The sequence below is a fragment of the Phaethon aethereus genome (assembly GCF_964289735.1).
Source record: "Phaethon aethereus genome assembly, chromosome: 3".
Taxonomy (NCBI): domain Eukaryota; kingdom Metazoa; phylum Chordata; class Aves; order Phaethontiformes; family Phaethontidae; genus Phaethon; species Phaethon aethereus.
The window spans coordinates 127,293,229-127,317,235 of NC_138576.1; the positions used below are offsets into that span (position 1 = coordinate 127,293,229).

General features: G+C 40.3%; 1 protein-coding gene across 1 annotated transcript in view; it reads right to left on the reverse strand.

The window, feature by feature from the left end:
• Positions 1-24,007, reverse strand: part of VRK2 (VRK serine/threonine kinase 2) — a 46,471-nt gene that overhangs the window by 10,394 nt on the left and 12,070 nt on the right. The window contains exons 3-8 of the mRNA XM_081998632.1: positions 23,903-23,972; positions 22,994-23,081; positions 22,761-22,869; positions 21,214-21,306; positions 12,106-12,238; positions 1,946-2,066 (exon numbers count right to left, since the gene is read on the reverse strand). Coding sequence (XP_081854758.1) covers positions 1,946-2,066; positions 12,106-12,238; positions 21,214-21,306; positions 22,761-22,869; positions 22,994-23,081; positions 23,903-23,972 — 614 coding nt within the window. The remainder of the gene's footprint in view (positions 1-1,945; positions 2,067-12,105; positions 12,239-21,213; positions 21,307-22,760; positions 22,870-22,993; positions 23,082-23,902; positions 23,973-24,007) is intronic.

Genomic DNA, 24,007 nt, shown 5'->3' on the forward strand with positions numbered 1-24,007 from the left:
TTAAACGTGTTTTCCTGTAATCTAGCTTAAATTCTAATTCAAATAGAGCCTTACCTCTAATTCTGGCATGGCATGAACATTTCTAAACTCAAATCACAGAGTCACTAAGGTTGGAAAAGACCTTTAAGATCACCAAGTCCAACCACCAACCCAACACCACCATGTCCCCTAAGCCATGTCCTGAAACGCCATATCCACGTGTTTTTTCAACACTTCCAGGGATGGTGACTCCACCACCTCCCTGGGCAGCCTGTTCCACTGTTTGACCACTCTGTCAGCAAAGACATTTTTCCTAGTATCTATTCTAAACCTCCCCTGGTGCAATTTGAGGCCATTTCCTCTCATCCTGTCGCCAATTGCTTGGGAGAAGAGACCAAATATACAAGCAGGCCTTAAATATCCCCTTACCAGTGCCTAAAGCTTTGGCACAGTTGCCTCATCGCCCCAGCATTACCGGAACGAAAGACTAAGAACCCACAGTGAAGGGATGAGAGGATGAGACAACTGCTGAACAACAGAGTTTGAGGTCCTGCTCTGGCTTCCACTTCCACCTTCCAGGCCCAGCCCCTTCTTCCTCACCATCACACGGACTCTCCAGGACTTGGAGCAGCAAAGAACTGGCATGCTCCAAAGTGATTGAGCTGTGCTAGTAACGTACTTCTCAACTTACAAGCAACTGGATACGCGCGTATATCTGGATGTCTACTTCTGGCCTTTGAAAACAGTATAAGCACTGAAAATGAACATAAATAAAAGGGGACGACCCAGGCAAGTTACCTAATACCAAAAACCTAATTCAGTAGACTAATAAGAGATTTCTGATAAATGGAATCTGTATAATTATCCGTGCATTTCCTCTAAGCATCTGCATGCTTGGCATCCTGAAAATGCTAGCAATCTAAGGGTTAACCGCAAGGGAAGAATTAGTCAAGCAGCTTCATTGATTAAATTGATTTAACATTGAATTGTTTAAGTGTTACCTTGCAGGGGGTTGTATAATGATCAGAACTTCTAAAGGAGAAATATTAAACATAACATACGATGTCAACATTTACAGATGCAATCAGTATTATCCACAGTCTGCAGGCTAACCTCTTCCACTCGTGAGAGCCGATGCCATGCTGCATTTGCAGATTGATTTCTGTGGATCAGCTATCCCTATTGTGTACCTCTGTTGTGACTGGCCCTACTTAAAAGTTTGCTGCCTTCTCCAATTGTGATGTTACATTTACGGGTAACTACTCTTCTGTACAGCCTTCTACAGGCTACACTCTACCACATGCAATTAACTCTCTCAAGTCCCAACTGTGAAACAGAGAAAGAAAACACTAATACACTGTTGCTTTAGTAAGCTCTAAATGAGTCATGCTGGGAAAGAAAGATTTTAATCAAGTTCTCTAGTATTTTGGTATTTAATTGTTTGTAACAGCAGTAGGCTTATATAACATTAAAAACCTACATAAAAACATTTGAAAAATAGTATCATATAGAAAGTTAAATAAATTGAATGCACATGTGGAAAAACTTCCAGGAGATGTTTGTACTATAGTCTCTACAAAGCATCCGTGAAGTTTAATGGAAACACGCAACCTTTTGTATGTGCAGTAAGGCCTGCGCTAATTCACAAAATGTTTTCTTCAAAAAAAAAAAAAGTACTAAAAAATACAGAGCAGACAAAATGCCTGCACGCTGTGCATTTGAATGTATCGTATCTCTACAGCAGTATATACATAAACATGTGGAAGAGGGTATACGTGCACACAGAGCGCACACTTGTAAGCGCTTCTCATAAGGAAAACTGTTTTAGTTTTCTCGTAAGGCACTATTACACAGGATGCAAAGCTGCCTTTTTCAGACCTGTTTTGTTAAGTGATGAGGACATTGCAGGGTTCTAAGGGACTATGCGTGTGCACATGTGTACATGTGTGTGTTGTTTTATTTTTACTTTGTTTTCGCAGTCTGGACAGCTACAGGGTCCTTCAGGTTCCGTTCCCAGGGCAGCTTCCCACATAACCATTGCAGCATGCAGTAGCCAAGGATTTCAAGGTCACCTCGTCTGGATGGGGCTAAAATGTGGGGAGGGCACAGGGAAGAGAAGGAAAAAAAAAAAAAAAAGAAGAAAAAAAAAAGAAGAATAAGAACTTCTTCTTAGGAAATAGAAAAGACTTTGATTGAACTAGTGTTGATGAAATATGAAAAAGCCAAATGGGCAAAGTGTTTTGTTTGTTCAGCTGTATTAGACCTGAGACGCCCCGGCATTTGGCCACAGTCCACAGACAGGCAGTGACTTGTTACTGCTGAAGCAAGGGTCACTTTCCTCACCTCCTCCAACTTCATCCTTCCTCAGTCTGGCCTGTCACACGGACTTGATCCCCATGGCCTCTGACATGATCCAGACAGCCCATAACTGAGTACCAACACTTTCTCAAAGAGCCAGGCAGTAAAACAAAGAAATAAATGTCTGCTGCTAAATTGCTAACACATGTTCCAGGAAGTCCATGGGGTCCACATTGGTCATGCAGGGACCCTGTGAGTGCAGACTAAACACTGATGGCCTTTCCTGTTCTCCTACAGAGCTATTTGAACTTGGAAGACATGACAAAACTGCCATCTAGTGTACATTTACACACCAAAGTTGTGTGCTTACAAGTACCGTGAACTGTTTGTTTAGAAAATCGTAGCACACGCTAAAATACACTTGCTGTTTAGCAAGTCCTGTGTAAACTTACCACTACTGCTTCCAAAAAGGAAGTTATTTCAGGAACAACTTGCTCTCACTCTGCACACCCCAAACAGATACACTAACTACAGGATACGAATACAGTAGATATAATTCAATCAAAAATCAACCACATCCCCAAATATCTTCTATGTGGAAAAACAGCTAAGCAAAGTTAATCTATACATTGACTTTTCCAAGGGAAAGAGGGGGGGTAAAAAAGTGCAACACTAATAGAATTGCTATTGCTTGCTGCTATTCAGAGGAAACCAAACTTAAAAAAACCTAACAAGCAGGATTGCTGCAATGTTTCTTTGTACACATTTGACTTGCAGCCTATAGTTTGCAAGTCAAGACCACATAGAATCTGTAAAACCAGAAACTGTTAATGGTGATTAAAGACAGACAGATGTAGAAGTTAAATTTATGCTTTTCCAAAATGAATTTGCACTTTCCAGGAAGGAAAGAAGATTCAGATTTGCTCGGTACTTTTTGCCTAGTGTAAAGACTAGTAGTTGAGCATAGTGCTGTTAATCCAGCTGTAAACAGATATCATATTTTACGGGCCTTCATTAAATAAATTCCAGAAACTCACTCAGCAAACTTATCTTTTAATTTAAAAAGTCATCTGCTAAAAGCTACAGTGCCAACACTTCATAACTGTTTCTTGTTACTGTACACACATTATTGTAAAAGCAGAAGATTAGTTCTTATACATTCCCTATCTTAACAGCTATTAGACTATGGGATTATTAAAGGCCCTTCAATCTAACAGAATGCTACACCATCCCTTGGGTGTCGTTTATTTTCTGCACTAGATTCAGCAACATCCTAATGTAAGACTTGGCTCTCCTATTAAAATAAAAACACAATCTCTACCACTTGCTGTTCTGTAGTGATTTCTTCAGCCATAAATCTCCCATTAACTGTGGAACAATTCCATTCATACACATGTGTTCACAACTCCTTTTTCCATCGTGGCAGTTCCAGATTATAACCATATAAGCCAGCATTTTTGATTGCAGATCCTCTAATTTTCATACACCGCTTTTCTGGCACCTGCTTGTGCAAGACGGGCTACAGAAAGCGGCCTTTTGAGAAACGCTGTCAAAATTACAATGGACTGCTTTTTTCCTCTGAAGGGCCAATTGATATGAATCTGTAAATAACACTAAATCAATTAGATTTCAGAAGCTAACCTAAGATAACTTGTTTTCTGACAAAACAGTCCCCAGAGAGTAAAGTTTGCTTCACAGTTAACAAGTTTGGCCGTGACTAACTACCTTCTCACTCACACACAGATCTTCCAGACATTTCCTGACTAACAGGAGGGCAAAGCCATCACAAACAGGGAGATGTGTGCAAGCAAGGCTTCACTAATACCTTCCTAAAGCCACAGTAGTCAGCTGGGGGGGCAGAGGTACATATAGCTAAGCCATACATCACTAAAAAATAAAAGGGGAAATGTTTTACAGAAAGATGGCAAATTCCCGTATCACTTTATCTCCCACGTCACTGCAAGTGTTACTACATAAAGACATCTACATGTGTTTTTCATAGAACCACGTGAAAATGTCAATGTTTGATTATTTGACGGTACTAGCTTATTCTTTCTCTCTGGTCTTTTGTCAGCTCAGTATTAGAGATGCTAACGCGTCAACTTTTCACAGATCTTTTTAGATCCTTATAGAAAAAAGTATTCAACTAACTAATCATTAATGAATTATCTATGAACAATGGAATAATTAGATTTTTAAACCCAAATAAAGCACTAATACGTAAATTTCAACTATATGTTTACTTGAAAAAATGAATCCGCTAATACAATTGGAGATTACAAGAATTCTTGATAAAATATCAGCAGAGAAGTCAGTCTGGGTTCATTTTAGATGTGATAGCCATGCAAAAATAAAATGATTCTGCTTGATAACTTGCCACTGATACAAGAGTATACGTCCAAAACAGTACTTATTTAAACCAAATTCTCTTACTAAAGACTTGTTGTTTGTTTTTCCCCTTTCTTTTCAAATAGATATTTGATTTCTGCTTTTCTATTAGCCAGGAATTATTTTTCGTTATTATTTTAGTCTAATATGAAATACCATTTAATGGGAACATATTGGCGATATTTTATTTCACAATATTTTTACAGCTTAATTTTTTAATTTTACAGCTTAAGGCCTGATTCTGTCCTCACTCCTGCCAAGATAAATCAGGAACAGCTTTGCTGAAGTTAATGAATCAACAGCCATGTCAACGAAGTCAGAGTCAGGCCGTAGGAAGTTTTATATACACCACGAACATACACTCAACATGCAGGCACAGGGTTCAACGGTAACTGAAGTGATACACTCCGAGAAGAAAATATATTATGTATCTCTGTATACTGGATTTGGCAGCTATCTAATTTGTATTCAGATTACTAGTTCAAAATAGATCATAAATGATATCACACCAGCCACAACATGCTCTCAAAACCACACTGCTCCCAAGAACCCAGCTGAAACTCATGTGAAAATGGGAGCTTTCCTCTATGGCCCTTACTAAGCTAACTTTCTCAAGTCTTTTGTAAAGATCTAGGAGGCTAACGAGTGACAGATGAAATGTTCTTCTATTATTTTTAATTAGCACTGTTGCATTATAATTTCACCATTAGTGTTTCTTTAGATTGGAAGCTTTTCATAAAAAGGATCATTTTAGTTGTTCATATCGCATCTACATGCGGTGGAACCTCCAATTCTCACTGGCATTACAGCATACAAATTCATGTTAATTCACAAATAAATATAACTCATACCATAGCCATTAATCCAAAAGCCCATAAAGGAAAGGAGTGTTAACATGACTATGGAGAAATATAATTATGTTAAAAATCTATCATTACAATGTTTTAATAGATGAACTAAAATTGATATAACTTCTTAACTCAAGGTTGAGCTGATTAAAAAAACAGCCAAATACAAGACTTGTAAAAAAAAAAAAAAAAATCAGTGTCTATATTAGAGGCAGGAGAAAGGAAAAGACCAAAAAAAGCTAAAAATGAAGTATAGCTTCCCCAAGGTAATGGTCAGTCTGAGCTCACTGCAGCAGGATAGTGACTAACTGAACAGAGTGGACAGCTACAGGGAAAAGGTTGGACAAATATAGTTAAATTTTAAAAGTGTGATAAATTTTAATGCTTAGAGGCCATTCTGTAGAGAGTTATCTTGTCTCAGGCAGGGCAACTGCCAGCAGGAGCTGGGAACAATCTCTCCTCCCCCCCTCATGTACAGTTCTGCACCGTTGGCTGGCACGTTGCTGAAATACTCACTGACAATAACCACCACCACGGATTGCGGGAAAGAAAAATAAATCCAGTGCAAACATGGTGTCACCACAAGAAGACTCAGTCTGGGACACAGCAATGAGCAACTTTTCCTGGGCCAGCTACGTCCTAACCTCAGATCCTGTGGCTATCCACCCAACTGGTCACATGGCTGACTGGCATGAAGCCTACCGCAGAGCTGGCAGGAGTTCCCACAGGTGTTCACAGGGAGGATACAGCCGTGACTCCCCGGCGTGGACCTCGCCTTGGGCGGTCACACAAGTGCCATCCTGACAATATTGGCCTCACGTCCTCTCAAAGGCAGCATCAGAGCTGGTGACAGCCCGCACACCAGCACTGTCCTGTCGGTCACGGGATGCAGTCCCAGCATCCCCAGTAGTCGGGAAACTCGCTTCAAGACCCACAAAAGCAGCAACGTTACCACCGCTGTCCTGCCGTGGCCAAGCTCATGAGCACACTGTGAGCCAGCGGGTCTTGCAGGCCAGAAGTTCCCAAATCGTGATTCTCAAACCTCCTCAAAATAGCACAGCTTTCCTAGACAATCACAACCGCCTATCGTGAAGACACACGCACAGCAACCTCCAAAGAAGCGGTTACGTCTGCTTCACCGGCAGGATCTAACTGTGAAGCCTCCTCGTTTTCGCACTAGGTCTGCTGCCTCCGTAATAAAGGAGCACAGCCAGCAGCCGGGTTCTCCTGCAGAGAGCTGGAGCAGAGAGCGAATAATCACAAGGACTGGTGGAATGGGACATGCTGAAAGGAAGAGGGCTGGGGTCCTGATTTGGTGGGGAGATGTTTATGTAGTGGGAAGGTTGGAAGAAGCAAAGGAACGTCACCATGACGTCTGGGTGGGAGATAAAATGGTGGTGGCAAGAGGTGCAGGTACCTGGTCAGAAGTAAAAAGTTCCAAGCTTGCAGTAAGGAGAATGTGTGGCAGGAGAGTGGGGACAGGAATGTTTACTCTTCTTTCACATCTGTGTGGCGGGGGGCGGGGGGGGGGGGGGGGGGAGGAATCACAAAGGTAAGGTGCTGACAAGCAGCTGTGAGATTCACTAACCTTTGGAATTTCTGGTGTAGCAAATGAGCGCCAAAATTAAACAGCCAGTTGCCAGCCACACTCATCAGTTATGCTGGAAAATTGTGATGCTCATCATCTTATTTTTGTTGCTTCTGGACAGTCTTGGCAGGACAGAAGAAGCTTACAGAGGTGGTTATAGGAGCCTATTCAATCTTACCCTTGCTAAAGCCCGACTCCCCTTTCACTTACAATAACCTCCTGCTCCCTCTTCTTCTGGGCACACATTTCTAATCCCAGAGTCAGAAACTAAAACATCTTTGTATTTATTTCACACTGAGAAGTTCCACCCAATTTTGCCAGATCTGTTATATTTTCCTTTTATTTTTAGGATTTGCAGTTTGTCCTGCACACAGTCTTTGGGAAACACATACCAAACTGCAGCAAATCAATAATTCATTTGACCGACACAAAAATCCAGCAGGCTCCCTCTGATTCCTAACTATACTTGGACAGATGCCAAATAAACCTCTTGATCCAGAGCCACTTAGAGCTCTGTTCTCTGGAATATATGCAGGCTCAGAAAGAATGTGTTTCCATGCATAGGTGTTTATATTCTTGTACATCCTTCCTCACGAAATGAATCTTGCATATATTCTAGTCAACGCCTCCATGTAAAAGAAAAGGAAAAATGGACAAGCACTGAGCTGTGTTTTTAATATCAAAGAGCAACAGTTCTGTCAGACCAGTGGGGAAAATAAAAACAAGAACTGCAGAGCTTTCCCTACAATCAGCCTGATGCCTGCACTGCCCTGTACAAACACGGTGTACAAGCATTCGGAGACCTCAAGGGGCACCTGCTGCAATAACCCAACGTGAGGGACACAAAGAACCGGCTAAAATAGGGCATCAAACGTAGCTGCAACTGCCTTCCCCACCACAGGAGATGAAAATAAACAAACACACTTTTGGTCAATGAAATCAGCTCAGACAAAACGTATTCACCAGCTACAGAAAAGTGACAACCAGTGGGCCTAATTGAGGAAAAGGTCATCAGACATTCTACTTATCCTTAAGCTTGTCAAAAGTCACCACTACTGTCCTAAGCAGCTTTCACTGTTCCAGATGTAGACATAAGTTCTGCAACGATTTCGGTAGGCCCTCTACCCAACGCGAGAGAGGGCAAAACTACCAATAGTTACTATGAAACGTTCTTAAAAGGAAGAGGAGAGTTGTCTTGAAATCTATGGCAAATACAAATATATGCTGGAGGGAATTCTACATAGACAGTTCATACTCTTACGTTCATCAATGATAGCAAATTAAAAGTGGTCTTACACACTCAATGCACAGGACTGGAGTATTTAAAAAAAACTCAATATGTTAAGCGCAGTATATCTCCAGAGAAATTAGGTATTGACTGCATGCCTCGGTGAGTAGAAAATCTACAAAAATCCATAAGAGGCATTGATCCAAATATTACTTTTTAACACTAACTATGTAACAATTTTTTAAATGTACACTGGGTGCAGATATAATTCTCTTTAATTATCAATCAACAAGCAAAAAAGTAATACTGTTTATACAGTATGGTCTTTAAAAATTAATACAATGAATACACTCAAATACTACACTAAAACTAACAATGCAGCTGTGCCATACGAAATTTGCATCAAAATGAAAAGGTTTTAACTTTTAAAAACCCACATGCTGGTTGCAATGAGATCTAGTCACCAAATACAGGAGTGCTGATAGTGTGGGTCAGATCCTGTGGCAATGCCCAACCTGGGCCCTGACATGGTTCAGAGTGAACTCTAGACATAGACAGGGGATGTACCTGAGGCTGCGATCAATACTTCCAAACGCCCGACAAGTCTGGAAGTCCCCAAGCAGCACTGCGGCACAGAAGAGCCAGCCCGTGGGCCCTCGCACACCCTGTGGAGCACTGGTACGCCGTGCGAAACTAAAGACAAAACCAACATGAAGACCCAAGATGCAAGGCGGGGCAGCCTTTCCCAGCTCGGAGGGAATTTCTCTTCAGTGCCAGCGCAAAGCCAAAGCCACCGGCACACGCTAAAATAACTTGTTTAAGGGCAGCGATTCACCATCAGCTGCCACACGAACAGCACGTCCAACTCAGCCCCGACCAGAGGCCATCAGAGGAGTATGGACTAATTCTACCACACGGAAGCGCTACCATGCAGTGGCCACTGGTAGGCAACTGGATCTCAGTGGAGTGCATAACCTCTACACCTGATGAACTCCACCAAGAGCTTGGGGAATAAACAGGCATGCAGCTGGGCTAATCTCTCCATTCAACTAGGGAAACACCAGTGCCGATTTGAATTAGTGGGAAGTGGTTGCATCTGATTGGCTTTATGCAAGAAGATTAACAGCTACAAGCATTGCCAAGAGGCATTTTTGAAAGCAACAAACTCATCATTTTGTTTTAAGTTTCAGCATGTACCTCAAATCACTGTATGTCTTCAGGTAGGTACTTTAAGAATAAAAGCAGAGCAGCACAAAATGTTCTCATTTGTCTCACTCAATACAGTAACTGGTACTATTCAGGGGTTTTGAGGTTTGAGATACATTTATGTTGCTACATACATTCAGGAAATGTCCTCTGGAAAGGATCTCATAACATTTAAAAATTGGAACTGTATTCCAAAAGCATTGAAATAAGTATTCCACTCTGAAAAACCGGGTAACACCAAAATGAAGGCTGTCTATGCGGCTTGAATTTCCCAGCAGCGAAGCAGTCTTTGAACACTTTTCAGAAGAGCACCCCACCTCACTTGCTACGGGCGGCCGCACTGAGACACTGCCACGAGCCAGGAGCACAGGAGGGCGTTGAGCAAAGCAGCCCTTTGCCCCAGCTGCTGGAAGTCTTTTAGTATCCTGAAACACCTCCGCGTCTCTAACCCTCACAACAAGGGACGAGATGAGGAAAGCCACTGGCTGTGTTCTGCCATCTGGACCCGCGCAATCTCCGACAGAAGTCGCTGCAGATGCGTATTTTCCCCGAGATTTTGAGAGACCTGCTGCAAATGGGAAACTGGTAATTTGACCTTAATGTGTTCAGGCCGTTACAAGGTCAGAGCTGCGGCATTCAATGTACATAATTTGGATTCCTTGCAACATACCAAGTACCACACTGTGTTCTGCAGGCTTTTCTGGCAGGAGCATCAGAAAAAACAGGGGATTTTCTGTTTGCAGCTATTAACAAGCAAAAAATTTTCAAGTGTAAGATGGGGCTAAACTCTCTCAAGCTATCTTTCGGAATATTTTATTTTCTGGAGTCCTCTGCTTTTCACCAATTCCATCATGGCTTTCGCTACTTCGGGGAGTAATCTAACCCACAGACTGCAAAGGACAACAACTTAACTCACACTTGCATGTGCACACCATTTGCCACCCAAGTCTGTAAAATTTCCCTACTCTTTCAAATTAAAGGAGTTACCTGCCCTGTAACCCATCAACAGACACCTGTCCGCTAGACAAACTAGCTGCTGTAACTTTCCAGCTGCCGAATCCCAAATACTCCAGCTTCCACCCATTCTTCAAACAGTATCCACATCAAATACTAGTATACAGCCACATCACTCACACTACCAGGAAAAACAGCCAGTGTCAGACTTCCAGAAAATGCGCTGTCTGCTTGGGAGGGCTAGAAGAGTCTGAAACAGATGCCCTCTTCACCACAAAATATTTTCTAGCAGGTGAAATTGTGCAATTGTCTTAGCAGCAAATACTTGACAGTCTTATTTCATTTCTCCTAATGACCAGAGTTAAACGACTGCAGGTTTTAACAGCGCCGGCAAATTATCAAGACCCTCTACATTACATGGTCAATGGTCCTTTTAATAGAAAAAGCAATAATATACAGTTGTTTGTGCCAACTAAAACTCGTTAGAAAGTATTAGTTTAAGGTAACAGTTCAGCAGCTATTAACAAGCACAAATTTCTACAGTTATTGCTTGTGACACTATGATCCTAGCAAAGCTGGCAGCAGCAAACCATTCCTTTTGTTTTAGGAGATCTTGGGGGTCGGGGGCGGAGGGGAAATAGGAGAAAGAAAAGTTAAAAACACTGTTTCGTAGCGAGAGTCAAAGTTTTTCAGTAATTACCATTTTTTTCACTAGCATAACATTAGAATTGACTTTTTGTCTTGCTGACATAGCAACTAAGAAAGTTGTGTTGCATTGACCATATTGATTGTGAACAATGCAGCCATCAGTGGGACTTTGCACCATATATTTTCGATATTGACCTCCCATTCCCTTTTCCATGGCTCTATGGGTCTGCTATTGGATTTGGACTGCAGTGTAATAAACAGCTAAGGTTTAATTAATGGTAAATGAATACAAGACATAGGTTATGACTTTAACTAATTAGGGAATTGTTGAATTAAGTCTGCCTTGGAATGCAAGGCAGTACAATCAATATCCAATAAAAGGACTATGTATGTAATTTACCTGCAAATGTGTTTCCAATAGCATCAAAGTGAGTTTAAATAAGTAAGATATATGAAAGGCTACTGGAAAAAGATTTCAAAAAGTTAACACTTTATGGCTTCAGAAAAGGTTTTTCTCCTTGCAGAGGGAATGTCATCTTGAAATATCCTCTCATAACACAGATGGTGACACCCAGACACAGCTCTCCATAAATGACAGTGCAGACTGGAAACATTTTTCTTTGACAATGCAACAGGAGCAAATACTGCCTCTGCCTGTCTACAGAGCGTAGCAAACACAAATCAGTACTCCCAACGTGAACCAACTCAGTTTAACGACAAGCTTCTCTTAGGGTACCTTGGTCCACCTTCCAGTACCGTATCTGCAGCAGCCTTTCCGTTTTAATCATGCTGCCCCCCTTCCCTCACCAGCCCTGGAGAAGCGTTCCCAGGTACAAGAAGAGGTCACCACACCAGGGTCTGATCAACCCTGAGCAATCCCCAAGACTACTTCTATTGTATACATCAGCTCACACAGCCTGATTACTCATTCTGTAATCACTCCTCTGAAATGGAAAAAAGAAACCTACCTACTCCCTTGTGGGCATCTACGCTGGTAAACTCTATTGTCCCATTATGGCCCTTCCTAGGATTTTCCTGATACTGTTTGTGGTTCCCATTGGGACAATATCTGTAGGAAAGTCCATAATCTGCAAGATAAACCTGGAAGACATGAACAGACAAATGAATAATGCTTTTGTCCTTTGAAAGTATAACCTTTATAATTAAGTCTTAAGAAACTGATAGGTTAAGGACAGCCTTAGATCTAAATTTTATTAAACCAAATGGTGCCTCAGGATAAAATATGTACAACTGGGGGCTATAACAGCTGCCCACCCCATTTAAATCCTTCCACTACTATGCTCTTATCTTTTTTCAGAGTCAAGCAGAATTTCAGTCTTTTTATTTTGTTCCTAAGCACTCTCCTCTCCAGGTGGGCATCTGGATATCATAAACTGCAGTAGTCACACGTTGCTTACGGAACCCCTTCCCCTCCTTACTTAAACAGGCACACACACACCCCCTGTTCAAATTCTGCATCAGCTGAGACTGTACAAGTTCATAACAGCAGTGCGACTTAAAAGCCAGAGGAAGCGAGAGGCAGCAGCTTCCCCCAGCCAGACAGGACACAGGGCTCTGGCACCAACAAGGGACCGTGACCACAGGGCTGCTGGCCATTAGCCCAACTGTACTCTCCTCTTTTTGAATGTCACTGTCGGTAACTTTGTACTGCCAACAACTATTTAAAGTGTTAAGATAAAACAAAGCACAACGAACTGGCCCCCCACCCCCACCCCAGAAAGCGATCTTAGTAAATCACTCCTGAATTTATAAGAAGTTTTAAAAAGGCACAGAGCCAGACTTCACACTAAGTTACTGTGAAGCAAAACCATGGAGCTAAATCAGTGTGAAGAGAAAAAAAAATGGGCCACCACAGTGTATGTTGCAGCAAGCTCATGCATTCTGCCACAGTTACCTTTCCATCCTGACACAGGTAATTTTTTTTTTTTTTTTTTTTTTTTTCCTCCAAGATGCCTCACTATAGCTACCTAAAAAACCTGGAGGAAGCCCCACAGTTCTGAATGGCTTATCTGGGAGCGGCACTTGCATGTTCTTGGGACTTAACCGTAAAAGTATTAACTGACTTGAAAATTAGTCTTGCTCACTTTTATGGTATTTGAAGATGGAAAACAGAACAGCTCAGGAGAGCTGAATTTTACTTTCTGTTCTTCTGCTGCCTGTCAAGCCAAACCTGAACATGCCATCTGGCTCCTACGCCTCTATTTCTCTACAGGAACAGGGCATGCAGTTACTGCGCCCATGTCAATTCTGCCACTCGCATAATTTCGATTAAGGGCACAAGGCCACTCCATGAAGTTCAGATTAACATGTTCTCCCCTCCAACAGGGGTGGATTTAATACATGCACATGGTCAATTACTGCAGCGCAGCTGACAAGCAGTAACTTGTTGAAAGCAGCTGGAATTTAATCACAGTCTGTCCACTCCACAATACCCCATAGGTTATTTTCTCACAGTCATTTCCACACTCTCACCTGGCCTTCGCCCCTTACATTGACCAGTTCTCACATTAGGTAATTGCTTTTTTTATAAATATCCAAGTATGGTACTTTCACTTGAAAAAAATTAAAATGTTACAGACTTCTATTATATTGCCAGTGGAACTGACCTCTGGGGCAAAAGCTACATCATCTGAAGGCACATAAAGATCATTTCTACTAAATCATATTATATTATAAAGCAAAACTTTTTCTTATTCGAACCGTAGTTTTGTTTCCTCTTTAACCAATAAGTAGTTTATCCTATGAAAGTCTAAAATAAACTCTTCTAGCACTCACTTGTAGTTTAATCATGTCACTCCTGGTACAGGAAAAATAAACGAAAAACTCTCAAGAAAACTTAACGCATTAGTTTGTAGCACACTCTGTTGAACTACTGATTCCTGTTTGTGCTCCAGGCAGCTGCAAATCCTGGGATGGCTGAGTCTCTTGGTTTTACTGTTTCTGCTGCAGGATCTGTGCTTATTTGGAGCGTGTAAGCTGGGATGCAGCACTCACTTCCTGCAGGGTGATGGCTTTTAAGATTACCGATGATGTTTTTCACCCGACAGACTATACAAACTGTGATACAAGATTACAGACCGTAGGCACACTTAGAAAAATCTGGGACAAGGCATAAACTTTGTTGGGTTGACTGATTTGATTTTCTCCTGCACCCGTTCTCCAGCGTATTCCTGATGCTCTGGTACCTGTCCTAACTGAGTGCACAGTCAGTGTGGGAGAACTAATTTAAACTACCCTAATATCAAGTTTTGCGAATCTTCTGCATCCTTCATGGGCTGGGAAGGAGACAGTAGGCTCAACGGTGTATTCTTCCTAGGCTAGGAGGTACATTTTGGATTTTGCTTGACTGCAGATTTCTGACATGTACCATTGACCAGATATAGTAAGACGAAATACAGACCAGATTCCAACCTTTACAAATTCAAGCTATGCCTTATATTAAAATGAGATTTTTAACTGTTAGAAAAAACAATACAAGAATAGCATTTCTGCCAGCTCTCTGGTTCTGTCTGGGCTGGGAACGCTAGCTTATGTGACAGACACTCCCATATGGCAGCCCAGCCTAGGTGGTCTTTCAAACTGTCTTAACAACAGGGCATCTTGAAAGTAGCCACAAATATTTGCTAGTCAAACTTGAAATGTGTAAAAAAGTTACTAGTTATCCTACAGATAAATCACAGTAACCATGTACTCTTAATTCATTTTTAAGCAACAAAATTGCTTAAAATACCTTCAGCAGTAGTAACAGCAGAGCAGTTTTAAATTCATATTGAAAAACCCCTCTAAAAGTGAGAGTAGCTTCAGTTTATCCTGCCTTGATCGATGGTGGCAAGACCTGGAAACCAAGAAGCAATCATCTCTTAAAGGCACTCGCATGCAATTGCGACAACATCTATGACTGCACCACAGCTTGCACCAGGAGTTGGTCATGAGTGTCGTTGATCAGCTTGTCGTTGTTCTACCCGAGCCATTTTTCACTTCCACAACTTTCACATCAGATTTTTTCCACAAACATGCAACCGGTGGTAGCCTTACAAGGCAAAGCCTCTTAGCCACCAACAAAAATCAATCCCCTCCAGCTTGTACAAAACCAGCAATGCAGCATTACAACCTTGCCACAACCATTATCAAAATGACTACATAATTTTAAATTACCATTAATTTCATTTCATCAATTCTCATTATAACCCTTTCATCATTAAAAAGATATATAGTTCTTTATAGCTAGTTGTCACTCTTTGATACTGTAACACAGCATGCCCTTCCAAATTTAAGCAGAACATAGTGGGTAGGGGTAGTTAATGAATTTATAGGTTGCTGCAGTTTTTTTAAGGATACAGGGAGGGGGAAAATGAAGATGAGTGTTAAAGAATATTGAGAAAAATTAAGTCAGCTTTAGTATGCGTTTCAACACCATAAATATTTTTCATCTGCATGCTTTTTTTAAGAATAACAAAACAAATAAGAACAAAAAGAGAACAAAACATACACAGAAAGATAAACAAGACAGTTGAAACAAGAAATGGTAACATGGATGATGAAGGTGCAACAGTGACATAAGCCTAGAACTGCTGGGTTTTAGCTGTGTTACATTGTACACTCCTTCCCACACACTTACTTATTTTAACTCTTGTTTTTGTTCAAGTTTGGTTTTTTGTTTTGTTTTGGGTCTTTTTTTTGCTGGTTTGTTTTGTTTTGTTTTTTTTTAAACACATCCCAGTCTGCACTAGACTCAGCAGTGCTTAGCATGGTCTGTTATTAATAGATTTTGTTATAGATTAGGAGCCAGATTTCTAAAGTCTTTGCACTTAATTTCATGCAAACATGAATGTTCCCATCATATTCAAGCGAACAGCCACACAGGCGCAAATAATTATTTATGTGCACGAGCAACCAGCCGTAGATTCAGCAGTCATCCTGTCCTTTCCGTGCATGACTCCCTCACAAGTGTTTTATACAGCCGTAGATTCAGCAGTCATCCTGTCCTTTCCGTGCATGACTCCCTCACAAGTGTTTTATATCTGAAGTGCTAAATACCTGCTAAACATAAAATTCTTACAACTTCTATATGTTACGGTATAAACCTGCACTAATCTGGGAAGTCATAAGCCTGGCACTTTGGATTCTCATGGTATTCTCTACATCTCGAAGTACGCATAGCAGGAAATTTATTGCTGAGAGGATGAGGATTCAGTGATTCCCTTTGTACATTTTCTTTCCAGTGGTTCCATTACTAGACTTACGTAATGCGCTGTAAATAATTAAGTAGATACCTACTAATCAGAGGCAGATTGGTCGCTGATGGCCATAGTGCTACTTCAGTTGGACACGACAGCACAAAAAGACTGAAGTCCATCTCGGGACAGGAAGCCTGAAGCGCAGCGTTTGGGACAGAAATGGCATCTTTCACAAAACGAGAAGCCAAGGAAGGAGGAAAGCAGGTTAAACAAAGGAGAGAGGGGAAGAAATCTGCTGTGACTTGTCAGTGGTAAGTCCCGATGCCGAAATCGATTGAACTCTGAGATATTTGAGCGATTACTACAAAAAGAAATAAAACCAGTGTAAACAGTTCTATCGAAATGTAGCAGTAGGATTGATGAAAGAAAATTAAGGCCATCTGATCATGAAGCTACATCTCAGATCAGGGGCACAGCCAGCATCCACGAGCTAAAACCTAACTGTTCCTGTATGGTATCTCTGCATACTGCATCCTTCCTAAAAACAGGTGAAGGAGAAGAGAAAATATTTTCATTTTTCTCAATTCATCCGCTCTTTAGCACATCTGTCCTATTGAACTAAAGAGCTGCAATCACAATGATTCATCTCACAATGAAAAACAGCCTAAAGTTGGACTTGTTTTCATGCATGTTTTTCCCATATGATCAGTGCATGAGCTCTGTATCTTCTGTGCTGGTCCACTGAAAGTTGGTTTTAAAAGTTAACATTTTGGAACATTTTTGTATTCTTCTTTTTTTCCTTTTCAGTTGGGGCTATTCATAATAACCAAGTCTGAGAGTTTTATTCTGTAACTATCTTGTCTAAGGAATGCTTAAAATCAAAATCAGAACCGAGGTGCACCTGCAATTAAAATTTACAGCTTAAAAACCCAAACAGGCAACTTCTGGTACAGACTTGAGTCTGCAACACTGCAGGATGTCTGCCCATGTATTCCACGGGGCAAAAAAAGAAAATACTACAAGGTAATTGTTTTGAAGAGGCAATCTTCCAAACCTTATTTACTAAAAACTCCGATTTTAAGCTGTTGTCTGGTGACCGCTTGTCCCTTTTAATAGTATCACAATTTAAATGAGTTCAATGTATTTTAATTTCTCTTTTAGAGTCTGTATCAATAATGCTTATTCTGCTTTATCATACAAACAGTTACTACTACGCACCGAATTATCTTTAACTCGCCACAATACCGAGACAGTGCTTCACTTGTTCTGTAATTTATAGGTCTGATCACTTCAAGTTTTCTTTCAGGCCTCTCTGAGATTCATGGGCTTCCCTCAGTACATCACTCCTATTCTGTCAGTCATTGTGCTGGGTCCATGTTCAGAAACATATTGACTAGAGAATTGATCTTTTGACCTGTAACTCACTGAATGGCCTCGCTCCCTTCTATTGAATAGATCTGCAGCAAGCTGCTCTTCGAGGTCAGTTGATTCTGATCTTCTAACCATTTCTAAACATCATTTGGAGGTCACAGTGTGACAGGACCTTTACTTTATTTGTTTCTCCGCCTTGCCACGGAAGGTAGGGGATAGCAGTACGGATTTCACACATTCTTTCAAAAAGGGGACTATGATATTTATTGTCTGTGGTGTAAATTTACCGGGTTAATTTACAGAAGAGAGAGAGAGAGGCAGCAGAAAGTCTAACATAGAAAAATTATCTTTTTTGGAACTGCAAGAAGTCAGTGACAATTTTGCACATAAAAGTACACGTGAACAGCCACCACATGACAAAAAAAAGTCATAAAGGTACACATGCTTTTTTGAACAGAGATTTATGCCTCTTCATCAAAACAGAATATGGAAATACATTTTGAATAGATATATATATAGTATTTCTAAGAGATTAGTGATGCGTTTCTTTAAAAAACATATTTCCAGAATTAAAGAACACTTCCAATTTATTTTCTCTTAAAATTCTAGACCCTAAAGACCAAGAACCCACTAGCATAAAATTCTTCACAAAATCTCACCACAGAAATTGTCAGGTCAGACAGCTTTATTATGCCAACTCCCACTGGAGCTACAGGTCTCTCTGCTTGTATTCCTGAGTTTGAGTTTGCCACTGGCTAGATGCTCTCAGTCCCTACTTATGAGATTAGCTTGATCACTTTACCCCCCAGGTCCATTGCTTTAAAAACAAGCAATCTAGCTATCCACCTTTTTAGCAGAGAGATAAGGTTGGACAAAACACTTCACAGGCATTTGGTAGCAATAACAGTGTCTGAGGTTTTATCTGAAGTGTCTTAAAGGTTAGTGCAAGATTGCCAAATTAAAATATAGCATCTCCGACAACAGTTTAGAGGACACAGGACACGACATTCCATACTGTTGTCATATTCACTTAGTAGTAATGCTCCACGAAGCTTCCCAAAATACTGTTCTGGTAAATACGTAATACATTCAGCCTTAACAGCATGTTAAAAAGGCAACTCGGTTTGTAGAAAAGGCTGTTGCAATATCATGAAGTCTTACATAGGAACGGGACATGTTTGGAATAGGAAGAAGCAACTTTCATGGCAAAACCACATGCAAATTAATGGCACATGCAAATAGCCAGGACATAACAAATGCAAAATCATCTGTACAAGTACACATGTACAGCTCTGACTACCTGAATCTGCATCGGAATATTGTCCAGCACTGCTCTTAACCCAGGTAAAGCGTGTTCACTGAAGCATGGGGGCAGACAGCACATCAGAGTCAACTATTTCAGGGGAAGGATACTGAATTAGTGGCATAGGTAGATCTGCCAATTTGAAAGTTTTAGCTGGGGCGTTGGTGAGTTTATTCCTTCTTTTGATGCCCCACAAGCCATAGAGCATATGTGTTTTAAGATATTGTGCAAGCTGCGTCTGGAAAATAATTTTTAATGGGACTGTTTCTGGTCAAATAAAGTCATCTGCCCCACTGCGTAAGCTAAATAGAGTACTTTAAAATACATTTAGAAATAATCATCACTGTCTACATGGCCGTAGACTGGTACAGTATAGTTATCATGGCTTCAGTGAAACCAGCAGATCTGTGGCTACTTCCAGAATTTCTGGGGCCCATGACTGGGAAGTTTTAATAATTTCAGTGGAAAAGAAATTTTACTGAAACAAAATTCTACACAAAACCTCTCAGCAGTAACATACACTTCTCAACACATGTTGAGATAGGAACTACTTAAACTGGAATATCTACTGATTTTATTTCACAGAATCATTAAGGTTGGAAAAGACCTTTAAGATCATCAAGTCCAACCATCAACCCAACACCACCATGCCCCCTAAACACCACCATGCCCCCTAAACCTTGTCCCGAAGTGCCACATCCACACGGTTTTTTTTGAACACTTCCGGTGATGCTGACTCTACGATCTGCCTGGGCAGCCTGTTCCACTGTTTGACCACTCTCTCAGTAAAGAAATTTTTCCTATTATCTAGTCTAAGTCTATATTTAATAAATATATAGTCTATATATATATTTTAGTCTATATTTAATAAATATAACTTCAGTTATATTCCCACCTAAAACCTCTGTCCAGTAACGCACAGGTACCTTATTTTGAATCTGTCAATTAATTTACTCCTCGTGAAAACAAATTACTAGTATAGCACGACCTCCATACAGACAACATAAGAAACAAATCAGAAAATAACCCCACAATCTGGCTAATTCAAAAGCAGCTGATCAAAGTCAGCTGCATGTCTTCAAATTTTATGATTACTGTAAATGGACACTTACAAAATTATTTCAATGTGAAAAACAGCAGCATATCTTGCTGTCATAAAAATACACAATAGCCAAGACAAAAAAAAGTCATTTGAGTTATGTTAATGGGTTTGGGTAGCAGATCATTTTGCCTCTAAATAGCCTCCTCCTTTGCATTCAGCAGGCTGGTAAACACCATAAACTGAGATTATGTACTGGCTGCTACCACTCTCTAAAAACACAGTTGTTTTAAACAGCCATGATAGTTTTCAAACTACGTGTCTTAGAAAGCTGAAAAGACAAATTTGACTCAACCACTTAACTTGAAACTGGTAAAAAAAGCATATATAGTTCAACAGTTCAAGCTCCAACAGCAGTGAGCTGTTTTGCAAGACCTGTTTCTTCATCACTGCACCAGAAGAACAAAAATTGAAAGAAAAGGAGACTTATTGCTTAGAGCTAATTATATTTAAGTGACGTTAGAGATGTCCTTTTTTCCTAAATGATGTTTTTTCCCAGGAAAAAAGCGTACTTAGATTTTATTAACTGAAGAAAAAAAGACATCGTAAAAGCATACGGAGTATGACAGGATCAGATTTGTTTCAAAACGTTTCACCAAAACACTTCCATTTCAAGGCTAGCTTTAGGCTTTAGAGTGGTAGACAGCAGCAACCTTAATCCTACCTGCCTGTTATATCCACTACAACTAGCAGGATGTAAGAGTTCTGTTATGGAAACACAATTCATGACAATATTAGAAAGTCAGAACTTCCCAAGAATGAAAATACAATGGGCCACATCCTTAAACTCTACTAATATACTTAAACTGGCATAACCTAGAACAGCAGTTAGGTCCTCTAACTTACCCACTTGACTGGTTTACCCATCCATGCCAGTACCCTAGTCAGCAGAGAACAAAGGGGATAAAGCAGAGTTTTGCCCTGCTTCTTTCTCAGACCTTAAGCTCCACAGAGCCACTCTCAGATTTGTCGTGAGAGTACGTGAATGTTCACGCATAAACTTCTTTTAATATGTGAATTGTTAATGCATGATATACATAATTTAAAACTATTAAGCAGTTAAAAACACATTAGAATAACAGTGTAGATAAGTAAATATACTTACCTCATGTGGATTGGTGTAGCCCAAAAGTAGATTCGCTGCTTTAATGTCACCATGAACATACTCGTTTTCATGTATATATTCCAAAGTATCCAGCTAGGAAAGGATTTAGAACAGAAAACATCATCATCATGCCCACTCTGCCCCTAACGCTACCACCAAATATTTCTCACTTATACAGTGAAATCAAGGGCTACACAGACTGAGCTGACAAATTTGAGCTACAGCAAAAGGACTACCCACCCTGTCCACAGGGTCTCTTCCCACCAGGCACATAGCTGATGGCAAATCATAAACAAGCGATACTTTGCCATGAGGCATCCCTCATGGTGTAACCACCTATGAGCACCAGCTTCTTAAGGTCACAAAGCAAGAATGAAACTAGCCCTGTACAAACACTGGAGGAAATGTTGAGAACACCAAGCTCTTAAAAAAACCCATATTCGATCAGCCCTGAAGGTTTGTAATATATTTGATCCTGCCAGTTATTATATGACCTGCATTTTACGTCACCATCACCTTGGCATCATCATCCTTCTTCAGCTCATCACTGAGGTACGACAGATCTAACTGTTACCAAAAAACGTGTTTGCACTTGGTGACTCATACAAAGGACCATCTAATTCTGGCTTTTGGAGAGTACAAAGAGTATTACAAGTTTGTCCACTATGCAACTATGAACACACTTCACTTTTTAAAAAATTATTATTATTATTATTATTTAGGTTAAAAGGAAACTTTGGAGGTGTCCAGTCTAAACCCCTTGCTTCAAGCAAGACTAACCTAAGTTAGATCAGGTTGCACAAGAGATTGAATAGTCCAGTTTTAAAAGTCCCCAAGGACTGACGTTCCACAGCCTCTGGGAAGCGCTTTCCTGTACTAAGACACTCCTTCTGCGAAAACTTTTCCTTTATATTCAGAGTTCCTCTTCCTGCAACTTATGACCACCTGCTTCTACTCCATTTGCAGTGCACCTCTGTTCAGTAATAGCAGTCTTTCACAAAACAAATGGTATTACAAAGGAGCACATATACAACCTTCCATTAGCATGTGCCAGTCTACACATGTGTGAAAACAAAACTGATACTTGCAGACCAGCCTAATCCTGGCCTGTACAATCAGTGTGTTCAGCAAACGCACTGAAAATTTTGCATTCAGTCATGCAATTGTGAACTTCGATAAATACGGACGTCTAATACAATACCCTTCAGACATGCGGGGCCGGGGGCAGGAATCAATACATGTTAAAGCACATGAGGACAGGCTTACACATCTCAGTCTAGACAGACAATTTGAACTGTATGGTCCATGTTTTCAACTATTAGAAAAAATAGTTGAAGTTGGAGCCCACCAACTTCCAGTCTGCAGGGAGTCTTGATTTTCTACTTAATACTAATTTTATTTAAAAGATAAAAAAATAAGAAAATACATAGCATTTACACATTCAATTCTAAACTCAAGAGCTACCTAAAGGAACTATATTAAAAAGATAATTTGCTAGTTGAACTCAGCAAGTTCAAGACATAGAAAGTTCCTCTCTCTGTACATACCATTCGTGCCCCAAGTTGCAGAACAGTCTCTTTCTTAAATCTGCTTCCACAATCTTCAAAGATTCTTTGAAGGTCTTCCCCCAGTCTCTCCATGACCATGAATCTATAGCTACCAGGAAACATATAAAAGGGAGGAATCCCAAGTTTGCATCAGATTGAAAGGACTGACTTACATTTTGTTGTAAAACAATCTTCTTGTCAATTTGAGGTTTAATTACAATTCATCGTATTACCTTTTTCCCCTGTACTCAGCCAAGCCTGATCCCCAAAACAGTGGAATTCCTAAACATCTTATTTTTTTGAGTGTCATCCATTTTCTTACTGTAATGATAATAAAAAAATAACATTGGGTTAAAGGTAGCTAGAGAATTTCAGGTCTGATGGTGGGGTTTTTTCGTTGTTTTTGCAACCAAGCCAAGAGTTTGAATGAAACAAACAGGACTTATTTGGCAGTTTGTGTAGCAAACAATTCAGACCATAACTTTACTCTGAAGTTCTCCACATTCTGCAGAACAAGAAGCAGTTTTTTGTTCTAGCAATGTGGTACTTCGTTCCCTTAGAAGGCAGATATGCAATTATCAATAGCTGAAGAAATAATTCCCTTAGAAGCTCTACTTTATTCAATATAGAATGCTTCAAGCTATCAAAAGTGCTTATGTCTAACATCAATCTAAGTCATCTAAAGTCTTTAGGACAGTTCCCATGAATAAATTACATCCATGCTTAAGTGTCTGCAGAATCAAGTGCCTTGATTACTACTAAATCCTGTGATGATTGCACACACTCTTAGCCCTGCACATGGAAATAGTTACTCGCAGAAATACGGTCATCAATTAGTCCATGTAATACCTCTGTTCTAAGGCTGGCCTCTCTCTGGAGTCCATTCATCGTTGTGCACTCTGAAGTGTGCACATAACAAATTTGGGACGGTTTTGTTCTCCCTTCTGATCAGAAAGGACAAGGATGACATCCAAGTAAAGAAGCCAATAGCAATCTAAACTTATTATAGCACCAACTAGGATTAGTTCAGTATACATGAAATGAGTTGGCTATCAAGCTCTAAAGTAACAGTTCTTATTAGAAGCAGTTAAACCCAAATTTGTCCTTAAACCTACCTGAATTAGAACCGATATATTACTTACTATGTTCTTGTTTTGCAGCCCTCTGGTAAAATTTCAGTTCAGAAAATAAGGGGCCATTTTCAAGATATTCCTATTGAGAAATAAATCACCTTAGTATCATAAAAC